Genomic DNA, 11,770 nt, shown 5'->3' on the forward strand with positions numbered 1-11,770 from the left:
CTGTACCACCATGGTCCTGTTTTCAGGCAACGCTACAACCCCACATACTCAACCTGTACCACCATGGTCCTGTTTTCAGGCAACGCTACAACCCCACATACTCAACCTGTACCACCATGGTCCTGTTTTCAGGCAACGCTACAACCCCACATACTCAACCTGTACCACCATGGTCCTGTTTTCAGGCAACGCCACAACCCCACATACTCAACCTGTACCACCATGGTCCTGTTTTCAGGCAACGCTACAACCCCACATACTCAACCTGTACCACCATGGTCCTGTTTTCAGGCAACGCCACAACCCCACATACTCAACCTGTACCACCATGGTCCTGTTTTCAGGCAACGCTACAACCCCACATACTCAACCTGTACCACCATGGTCCTGTTTTCAGGCAACGCTACAACCCCACATACTCAACCTGTACCACCATGGTCCTGTTTTCAGGCAACGCCACAACCCCACATACTCAACCTGTACAACCATGGTCCTGTTTTCAGGCAACGCCACAACCCCACATACTCAAACTGTACCACCATGGTCCTGTTTTCAGGCAAGCTGCGTAGACGCCAGTTCTACTCCCAGCCTCTGGAGAACGGTCTGGTTCTGTCCCAGGGTTCCACGTTCACCTACCAGGTAGAGATGAGTTCAAACACAAGGTTTTCGGGAATCAATTACTTGATGAGTGCTAGGGCAGATTAATTCATTAATCTCTGCTGTAAGACATTGATTCATTAAATAAATGTTTTGTATTTTGTTACATAAATAGGTCAATAGAGTTGAGTTAACGATACGCATGACCTCGATCGACTAATCAATCTCAATCCTACTACCAGGACGTGTTGGATCTGCTTCTGGTATACACCCCTGATTTGGCCAGCGGGGGCAGTGACGAGCTAGCCTTCTCCCTGACCGACGGCATCCACACCAGCGCTGGGCGGCTCACCTTCACCGTCGATGTCAGGAAGACTGAAGGACCAAGGATGTCAGGTAACAGAGGCCTGCAGCTGGCCGCAGGAGAGGGCTGGAGGAGAGGGCTGGAAGAGAGGGCTGGAGGAGAGGGCTGGAAGAGAGGGCTGGAGGAGAGGGCTGGATGAGAGGGCTGGAGGAGAGGGCTGGAGGAGAGGGCTAGAGGAGAGGGCTGGAGGAGAGGGCTGGAGGAGAGGGCTTGAGGAGAGGGCTGGAGGAGAGGGCTGGAGGAGAGGGCTGGATGAGAGGGCTGGAGGAGAGGGCTGGAAGAGAGGGCTGGAATGGAGGGCTAGAGGAGAGGGCTGGAGGAGAGGGTTGGAGGAGAGAGATGTGGTTCGATGACATGATTTTGTTTGAGAAGGGGATGTTAAGGATGCCTGCAGCTGGCCGCAGGTATGCAGAGGGCTGGAGGAGAGGGCTGGAGGAGAGGGCTGGAGGAGAGGGCTGGAGTAGAGGGCTAGAGGAGAGGGCTGGAGGAGATGGATGTGGGTCGATGACATGCCTTTTGTTTGAGAAGGGGATGTTAAGGAGGCCTGCAGCTGGCTGCAGGTATGCAGAGGGCTGGAGGAGAGGGCTGGAGGAGAGGGCTAGAGGAGAGGGCTGTACTGTCAGGTATGGAGATGGCTAGAGTAGAGAGATTTGGGTCGATGGACATGCCTGTTGTTTGAGAAGGGGATGTTAAGGATGCTTGAATGATGGGGCAAAATGTTGATTTCCCGCCTAAATAGACTTATCCAAACCTAATGATCTTTCGTCGGTTGGCCATGCACAGTAACTGGTACTGTTGAATCATTTTAGAAAGTTCTGGAAATCATCTTTTCCGTTAAAAATAGTTTTTAAATTGCTAAGGTGTACTCACTTTTTAGGACAGAGGCTTAAATAGATAGTACAAATATCATGAAAGTATATATATTTTTAAATCATATATGTGGGGCAATAGGGTTGACATGACTGACAGGTTTTCTAAATATCGTAACAGTCAAATTATAAACAACACTGTTAGATTTCACATTTCTTTTAACTGTAAAATAAATACTGATCATACTTATTGACGGAACAATATTGGCACTATTTCATATATATATATAATATTATCATATTACTGACGGTAAAAAAAAAATTATCCTAAAAGTCCATTGAATGGCGCAGAAACATCATTCAAATGTGTGCAGATTCCTTCGCCTCTCCCGAGCCTGTACGGGAGTTGTAGCGATGAGACAAGATAGTAGCTCCTACAACAATTGGATACCATGAAATTGGGGAGAAAAAGGGGTAAAAATTAAAAAATTTAAATTTAAAATTTAAATGTTTTGTTAAAACGTCAGCTTTAATTAATAATTAATTAAACATGATGTGACTTTGGTCGTCTGTGAACAAGATAAACGTGGTCTTCTTTACGCTTTATGAAATTATTTTATATTTGTTTCATGTTGAGACATCCTACATCTACGTCCTGCTGAGAATATCATAGCAAGATTGGAACCACAACGGCTAGACTGTTACCGTTCATATGCCGTCTCCCAGGCTGGGCTGTCTCGCTCAGTGGAAGAGAAATCGATTCTTTGTCTGAATAGGATAGAAAATGTGACGTGATAATGTCGGGGTCTGAAACCTGACACTTCAAGTCAGCTCTGCGGGGTGGAAACAGAACGCAGACAGATTGGATTTCTGCCACTATAAGGCAGGGGACTTGACAACGTTCATAAAATGCCAGTCGGAACCGTTCCATAACCGATCAAAGACCCTCACATCGGGGAACCAAACATCTGAGATGGGTTGGATTACGTTGAGTTGCAATGATAGACCGGAAGCAGCTGAATATATACAATGAGTACACAAAATATTAGGAACACCTGCTCTTTCCATGACATAGACTGACCAGGTGAAAGCTATGATCCCTTATTCATGTCACTTGTTAAATCCACTTCAATCAGTGTAGATGAAGGGGAGGAGACGGGTTAAAGAAGGATTTTTAAGCCTTGAGACAAATTGGGACTCCGGTTTGTGTATGTGTGTCATTCAGAGGGTGAATAGGCAAGACAAAAGACTGAAGTGCCTTTGAACGGGGGTGCCAGGCCGCACCGGTTTGAGTGTGTCAAGAACTGCAACGCTGCTGGGTTTTTCACCCTGAACAGGTTCCCGTGTGTATCAAGAATGGTCCACCACCCAACGGACATCCAGCCAACTGGACACAAAGCATTGGAGTCAATATCAACCTGCTTTCCCGTGGAATGCTTTCGAACACCTTGTAAAGTCCGAAGACTGTTCGAGGGGGGGGGGGGGGGGGGGGGGGGGGGGGTTCAACTCAATATTAGGAAGGTGTTCCTAATGTTTGGTGTACTCAGAGTATGTTAATATGGAATTGGTTAACCGGAACAAACTCCAACAAAGCAGAACTGAAGATGCAAATAGAATTAAAAAAATTGAATTTATTGGTCACATACACGTGTTTAGCAGATGTTATTGGTCACATGATATTGCGGGTGTAGCGAAGTGCTATTCTAGAGTCTTGTATTCTGCTATTTTCTGAGTGTCTGTTATCTCTTCCCTCAGGCGCAGCGTCTAAGATCACTGAGCAGAACCTGAAGGGATCAGATTCTGACTCAGACAGCCTGAAGCTGAGGTACATCCTGATCAAAGATCCTCCAGTAGGAAGACTACAGCTTTCTAAAGGACGAGGACAGGACGCGGTGGCTGGACCTGTCAAGAGCTTCACACAGGAGGAGGTCAACAAAGGTATCAATTCAATTCAATTCAATTCAAGGGCTTTATTGGCATGGGAAACATGTGTTAACATTGCCAAAGCAAGTGAGGTAGACAACATACAAAGTGAATATATAAAGTGAAAAACAACAAAAATTAACAGTAAACATTACACATACAGAAGTTTCAAAACAGTAAAGACATTACAAATGTCATATTATATATATATACAGTGTTCTAACAATGTACAAATGGCTAAAGGACACAAGATAAAATAAATAAGCATAAATATGGGTTGTATTTACAATGGTGTTTGTTCTTCACTGGTTGCCCTTTTCTCGTGGCAACAGGTCACAAATCTTGCTGCTGTGATGGCACACTGTGGAATTTCACCCAGTAGATATGGGAGTTTTTCAAAATTTGATTTGTTTTCGAATTCTTTGTGGATCTGTGTAATCTGAGGGAAATATGTCTCTCTAATATGGTCATACATTGGGCAGGAGGTTAGGAAGTGCAGCTCAGTTTCCACCTCATTTTGTGGGCAGTGAGCACATAGCCTGTCTTCTCTTGAGAGCCATGTCTGCCTACGGCGGCCTTTCTCAATAGCAAGGCTGTGCTCACTGAGTCTGTACATAGTCAAGGCTTTCCTTAATTTTGGGTCAGTCACAGTGGTCAGGTATTCTGCCGCTGTGTACTCTCTGTGTAGGGCCAAATAGCATTCTAGTTTGCTCTGTTTTTTTGTTAATTCTTTCCAATGTGTTAAGTAGTTATCTTTTTGTTTTCTCATGATTTGGTTGGGTCTAATTGTGCTGCTGTCCTGGGGCTCTGTAGTGTGTGTTTGTGTTTGTGAACAGAGCCCCAGGACCAGCTTGCTTAGGGGACTCTTCTCCAGGTTCATCTCTCTGTAGGTGATGGCTTTGTTATGGAAGGTTTGTGAATCGCTTCCTTTTAGGTGGTTGTAGAATTTAACAGCTCTTTTCTGGATTTTGATAATTAGTGGGTATCGGCCTAATTCTGCTCTGCATGCATTATTTGGTGTTCTACGTTGTACACGGAGGATATTCTCTACATCTCTCTCTCTCGCTCTCTCTCTCTCTCTTGCTCTCTCTCTCTGTCTCTCTCTCTGTCTCTCTCTCTCTCTCTCTCTTGCTCTCTCTGTCTCTCTCTCTCTCTGTCTCTCTCTCTCTCTCTCTCTCTCTCTCTTGCTCTCTCTCTCTCTCTCTCTCTCTCTCTCTCTCTCTCTCTGTCTCTCTCTCTTGCTCTCTCTGTCTCTCTCTCTCTCTGTCTCTCTCTCTCTCTGTCTCTCTTGCTCTCTCTCTCTCTCTCTCTCTCTCTCTCTCTCTGTCTCTCTCTCTTGCTCTCTTGCTCTCTCTCTCTCTCTCTCTCTCTCTGTCTCTCTCTCTTGCTCTCTCTCTCTCTCTCTCTCTCTCTCTCTCTCTCTCTCTCTCTCTCTCTCTCTATCTTGCTCTCTCTCTCTCTCTCTCTCTCTCTCTCTCTCTCTCTCTCTCTCGCTATTCTCTCTCTTTCTCTCTCAGCAGTCACTCTCAACTCTCTCTCTCTCTCTCTCTCTCTCTCTCTCTCTCTCTCGCTATTCTCTCTCTCTCTCTCTCAGCAGTCACTCTCAACTCTCTCTATATATATCTCTCTCTCTCAGCAGTCCATCACTCTGCCTCTTTCTGTCTCTCTCTCTCGCTCCCTCGTTCGGCTCTCGATTGAAACACTCTCACTTTCCATGATTTTCAATTGTTTAAATCTGCTTTTTTTCCCCAGGAAAAATGGCCCTTGTTTTTTTTTCAGAGATTTGTTCTCAGTTCTTGAAATTAATTAATTCAGGATATTGAATATGGGTAACTGTCAAAATAAAGGAAACACCCACATATAGTGTCTAAATGGGGTGTTGGGCCGCCACGAGGCAGAACAGCTTCCATGCATCTCGACATAGATTCTACACGCGTCTTGGACTCTATTAGAGTGATGCGACACCATTCTTCACAAGAAATGTCATAACTTAGTGTTTTATTGAAGGTGGTGGAACCATTTCTCAGGCGCCACTCCAGACTGTCCCATAAATGTTCAATTTGGTTGTGATCTGGTGATTGAGACACCCTGGCATGTGGTTTACATCATTTTCATGCTCATCAAACCATTCAGTGACCACTTGAATGGGGAACTTAAGCATATGTGGGTGAATGGCAGTGCAGTGGAGGTCTTACGTGATCCAATTTTGTGTTATTTATTTCGCTGATCAAAACATTTTTTGTACATAATGTCTCTGCCATAATTTCCTAGTATGTAAAAACAGCTTCTGGAAGAAGACTCATCTGTTCAGTGGGTCCATATGGAGGTGTTCTTGTCAGGACCTGGTTAAGAACTCAGGTCTCCGGTGTGAGAAACAGTCACTTAGTAAACTAAGCCACTGATAGTCGGCAGAACCCAGAAGATGAGGCAGACACAGCAGTACTAGAGATGTGTTTTAATAAAGAGCAGTACGAGGTACGACCCACAGAGACAGTGATTTAATAAAGAGCAGTACGAGGTACGACCCACAGAGATGGTGATTTAATAAAGAGCAGTACGAGGTACGACCCACAGAGACGGTGATTTAATAAAGAGCAGTACGAGGTACGACCCACAGAGACGGTGATTTAATAAAGAGCAGTACGAGGTACGACCCACAGAGACGGTGATTTAATAAAGAGCAGTACGAGGTACGACCCACAGAGACGGTGATTTAATAAAGAGCAGTACGAGGTACGACCCACAGAGACGGTGATTTAATAAAGAGCAGTACGAGGTACGACCCACAGAGACAGTGATTTAATAAAGAGCAGTACGAGGTACGACCCACAGAGACGGTGATTTAATAAAGAGCAGTACGAGGTACGACCCACAGAGACGGTGATTTAATAAAGAGCAGTACGAGGTACGACCCACAGAGACGGTGATTTAATAAAGAGCAGTACGAGGTACGACCCACAGAGACGGTGATTTAATAAAGAGCAGTACGAGGTACGACCCACAGAGACGGTGATTTAATAAAGAGCAGTACGAGGTACAACCCACAGAGACGGTGATTTAATAAAGAGCAGTACGAGGTACGACCCACAGAGACAGTGATTTAATAAAGAGCAGTACGAGGTACGACCCACAGAGACGGTGATTTAATAAAGAGCAGTACGAGGTACGACCCACAGAGACGGTGATTTAATAAAGAGCAGTACGAGGTACGACCCACAGAGACGGTGATTTAATAAAGAGCAGTACGAGGTACGACCCACAGAGACGGTGATTTAATAAAGAGCAGTACGAGGTACGACTCACAGAGACGTGATTTAATAAAGAGCAGTACGAGGTAAGACCCACAGAGACAGTGATTTAATAAAGAGCAGTACGAGGTTCGACCCACAGAGACGGTGATTTAATAAAGAGCAGTACGAGGTACGACCCACAGAGACGGTGATTTAATAAAGAGCAGTACGAGGTACGACCCACAGAGACGTGTTTTAATAAAGAGCAGTACGAGGTACGACCCACAGAGACGGTGATTTAATAAAGAGCAGTACGAGGTACGACCCACAGAGACAGTGATTTAATAAAGAGCAGTACGAGGTACGACCCACAGAGACAGCAGTACTAGAGACTGTGATTTAATAAAGAGCAGTACGAGGTACGACCCACAGAGACAGTGATTTAATAAAGAGCAGTACGAGGTACGACCCACAGAGACAGTGATTTAATAAAGAGCAGTACGAGGTACGACCCACAGAGACGGTGATTTAATAAAGGAAAAAGGAAAAGATCTTCAGGCAAAAATATAAATCCACAACGTCAAAAGTAATTCCAAGAGAAAAAATGTATATCCTCCAAGACACAAGGTAAGAACAGCAGGGAAAAAACAAACCTCAAAAGAATAATCAAAAATAAACAAGAACAAAACCAGAGTACCTCAAGAAAATCCAACTAGAGAAACTAAAGTTCACAGCATGGCTGGTGCTAACATACAAACACCGAGCAAAGAACTGAGGAACACTAAGGGTTTTAAATACATTCAAGGGAAATGAGGCACAGGTGCAACTAATAACTAGAACAAGGGAAAAACAAAAGGGTCAAAAAAGCACAATGGGGGCATCTAGTGACCAAAACCTGAACAATCCTGGCCAAATCTTGACAATTCTTGAACTATTATAGACCAATCTCTACCTTTTAAGTCTTTATTGAAGACTCGTCTCTTCAGTAGGTCCTATGATTGGGTGTATTCTGGCCCAGGAGTGTGGAATGTGAACGGAAAGACACTGGAGCAACGAACCGCCCTTGCTGTCTCTGCCTGGCCGGTTCCCCTCTCTCCACTGGGATTCTCTGCCTCTAACCCTATTACAGGGGCTGAGTCACTGGCTTACTGGTGCTCTCTCATACCGTCCCTGGGAGGGGTGCGTCACCTGAGTGGGTTGAGTCACTGACGTGATCTTCCTGTCCGGGTTGGCGCCCCACCTTGGGTTGTGCTGTGGTGGAGATCTTCGTGGGCTATACTCGGCGGTGGCTTGAAGATATACCTCTAGTGGTGTGGGGGCTGTGCTTTGGCAAAGTGGGCGGGGTTATATCCTGTCTGTTTGGCCCTGTCCAGGGGTATCGTCAGACAGGGCCACAGTGTCACATGACCCCTCCTTTCTCAGCCTCCAGTATTTTTGCTGCAGTAGTTTATGTGTCAGGGAGCAAGGGTCAGTTTGTTATATCAGGAGGACTTCTCCTGTCTTATCCTGTGTGTATTTTTCTCTATTTTCTTTCTTTCTCTCTCTCGGAGGACCTGAGCCCTAGGACCATGCCTCAGGACTACCTGGCATGACGACTCCTTGCTGTCCCAGGTTACCTGGCCGTGCTGCTGCTCCAGTTTCAACTGTTCTGCCTATGGAACCCTGATCTGTTCACCGGACGTGCTACCTGTCCCAGACCTGCTGTTTTCAACTCTCTAGAGACAGCAGGAGCGGGTAGAGATACTCTGAATGATCGGCTATGAAAAGCCAACTGACATTTACTCCTGAAGTGCAGACATGTTACACCCTCGACAACTACTGTGATTATTATTAATTGACCATGCTGGTCATCTATGAACATTTGAACTTCTTGGCCATGTTCTGTTATAATCTCCACCCGGCACAGCCAGAAGAGGACTGGCCACCCCACATAGCCTGGTTCCTCTCTAGGTTTCTTCCTAGGTTTGGGCCTTTCTAGGGAGTTTTTCCTAGCCACCGTGCTTCTACACCTGCATTACTTGCTGTTTGGGGTTTTAGGCTGGGTTTCTGTACAGCACTTGTGACATCAGCTGATGTAAGAAGGGCTTTATAAATACATTTGATTGAAATTTTGATTGATCAGCAATCACTTAGCTCGATTTGGAATATCGACAACTCTGGATATTCTGCTGATCCTAATCGTAATCCGGGACTTGAAAGAGGAAGCGGCAGTGAAAAAGAGGCAAACAAGCTTCCTGATGAGACTACATCGGTGAACGTACAATCACTGGATAACAAATTGGATGAGCTCAATTCCATACTATCCTATCAACAGGACCTGACATTTTTTTTAATGTTTCTCAGAGTCGTGGCTGAGCAAGGACATGGATATACATTTTGCTGGTCGAAGGGAACAGCTGTTGCTGATAAGCTACTATTTACCATCTATATATTTCATAGCTGTCTATTTACCACCACAAACCGATGCTGGCACTAAGACCAAACTAAACGAGCAGTATAGGGCTATAAGCAAACAGGAAAATGCACATTCAGAGGCTGCGTTTCTCATGGCCCATGACTTTAGGGAAACTGAAATCTGTTTTACCTCATTTTTACCAGCATGTCACCTGTTCAGAGAGACAACACTCTAGAAACGCCTCCCAAACCATACAGCAACTAGAAGCACTGGATTAGAGGCAATTAGAGGCAACATTTGCACTGAGCTAAAGGCAAGAATTGCTGCTCTCAAGGAGCAGGACAATAATCTGGACGATAGTCCCGCTACGACCTCCAAAGAAACGCATCCGCGAGATGTCCAGCTACGTGAGCCTGCCAGATGAGCTAAATGCCTTCTATGCTTGCTTCGAAGCAAGCAATACTGAACCATGCATTGAGAGCACCAGCTGTTCCGGACGACTGTGTGATCACGCTCTCTGTAGCCGATGTCAGTAAGACCTTTAAACAGGTCAGCATTCACAAGGCCGCAGGGCCAGACAGATTAACAGGACGTGTACTCTGAGCATGCGCTGACCAACTGGCAAATGTCTTCACTGACATTTTCAACCTATCCCTGACCAAGTCTGTAATACCTACATGTTTCAAACAGACCATAATCTCTGTCCCCAAGAACACCAAGGTAACCTGCCTTAATGACTACCGACCCGTAGCTTCAAGTCTGTAGCCATGAAGTGCTTTTAATGGCTGGTCATGGCTCACATCAACACATCCCAGAAACCCTAGACCCACTCCAATTTGCACCCCTTACTGTCCTTTTCCCACCTGGACAAAAGTAACACCTATGTGAGAATGTGTTCATTGACTACAGCTCAGCGTTCAACACCATAGTGCCCCTCAAACCTCATCACTAAGGTTAAGGACCCTGGGACTAAACACCTCCCTCTGCAAATGGATCCTAGACTTCCTGACGGGCCGCCCCCAGGTGGTAAGGGTAGGCAACAACACCTCCGTCACGCTGATCCTCAACACTGGTGCTCCTCAGCGGTGTGTGCTTTGTCATCTCCTGTTCACCCATGACTGCATGGCCAGGCACGACTCCAACACCATCATTTAGTTTGCCGACCACACAACGTAGTAGGCCTGATCACCGACAACGACGAGACAGCCTATAGGGAGGAGGTCAGAGACCTGGAATTGTGGTGCCAGGACAACAACCTCTCCTCAACGTGTTCAAGACAAATGAGACAATCGTGGACTACAGGAAAAGGATGGCCGAACAGGTGGAGAGCTTCAAGTTCCTTGGTGTCCACATCACAAACAAACTATCATTGTCCAAACAGATCAAGACAGTTGTGAAGAGGGCACGACAACACCTATTCCCCCTCAGGAGACTGAAAATATTTGGCATGGATCCCAGATCCTCAAAAGGTTCTACAGCTGCACCATCGAGAGCATCCTTACTGGTTGGATCACTGCCTCGTATGGCAACTGCTCGGCCTTCGACCGCAAGGCACTACAGAGGTAGTGCGAATGGTCCAGTCCAGTACATCACTGGGGCCAAGCTTCCTGCCATCTAGGACCTCTATACCAGGCGGTTGTCAGAGAGGAATGCCCTAAAATTGTCAAAGACTCCAGCCACCCTAGTCATAGACTATTCTCTCTGCTACCACATGGCAAGAAGTACCGTAGCGCCAAGTCCAGGTCCAAGAGGCTTCTAAACAGCTTTACCCCAAGCCATAAGACTCCTGAACAGCTAATTAAATGCTCCACCTGGATTATTGATTGACCTTTGACCCCATTTTTTACGCTGCTGCTTCTTTCTGTTTATTATCTATGCATAGTCACTTTAACAACTCTACCTACATGTACACTGCCATTCAAAAGTTGGGGTCACTTAGAAATGTCCTTGTTTTTAAAGAAAAGCACTTTTTTGTCCATTAAAATAACATCAAATTGATCAGAAATACAGTGTGTAGACATTGTTTAATGTTGTAAATGACTATTGCAGCAGGAAATGGCAGATTGTTTATGGAATATCTACATAGGCGTACAGAGGCCCGTTATCAGCAACCATCAGTCCTGTGTTCCAATGGCACGTTGTGTTAGCTAATCCAAGTTTATCATTTTAAAGGTTAATTGATCATTAGAAAACACTTTTGCAATTATGTTAGAACAGCTGAAAACTGTTGTCCTGATTAAAGAAGCAAGTAGAACAGGCCAAGAAAGTGAAGATCTCGTACAACGCTGTGTACTACTCCCTTCACAGAACAGCGCAAACTGGCTCTGACCAGAATAGAAAGAGGAGTGGGAGGCCCCGGTTCCAATGGCTGAGCAAGAGGACAAGTACATTGGCTCTAACCAGAATATTTTTTTTATGCTCAAAGATATAGTCACTCGGTGGACATTCGATG

At 45.5% G+C, this 11,770-nt stretch overlaps 1 protein-coding gene across 1 annotated transcript in view; it reads left to right on the forward strand.

The window, feature by feature from the left end:
• LOC109886227 (extracellular matrix protein FRAS1-like) overlaps window positions 1–11,770 on the forward strand; it is a 33,958-nt gene that overhangs the window by 17,502 nt on the left and 4,686 nt on the right. Inside the window, exons 7-9 of the mRNA XM_031815233.1 lie at window positions 557–639; window positions 840–993; window positions 3,526–3,708. Of these exons, the coding sequence (XP_031671093.1) occupies window positions 557–639; window positions 840–993; window positions 3,526–3,708 (420 nt within the window). The remainder of the gene's footprint in view (window positions 1–556; window positions 640–839; window positions 994–3,525; window positions 3,709–11,770) is intronic.

The sequence above is a fragment of the Oncorhynchus kisutch genome, unplaced genomic scaffold (assembly GCF_002021735.2).
Source record: "Oncorhynchus kisutch isolate 150728-3 unplaced genomic scaffold, Okis_V2 Okis09a-Okis19a_hom, whole genome shotgun sequence".
Classification (NCBI taxonomy): Eukaryota; Metazoa; Chordata; class Actinopteri; order Salmoniformes; family Salmonidae; genus Oncorhynchus; species Oncorhynchus kisutch.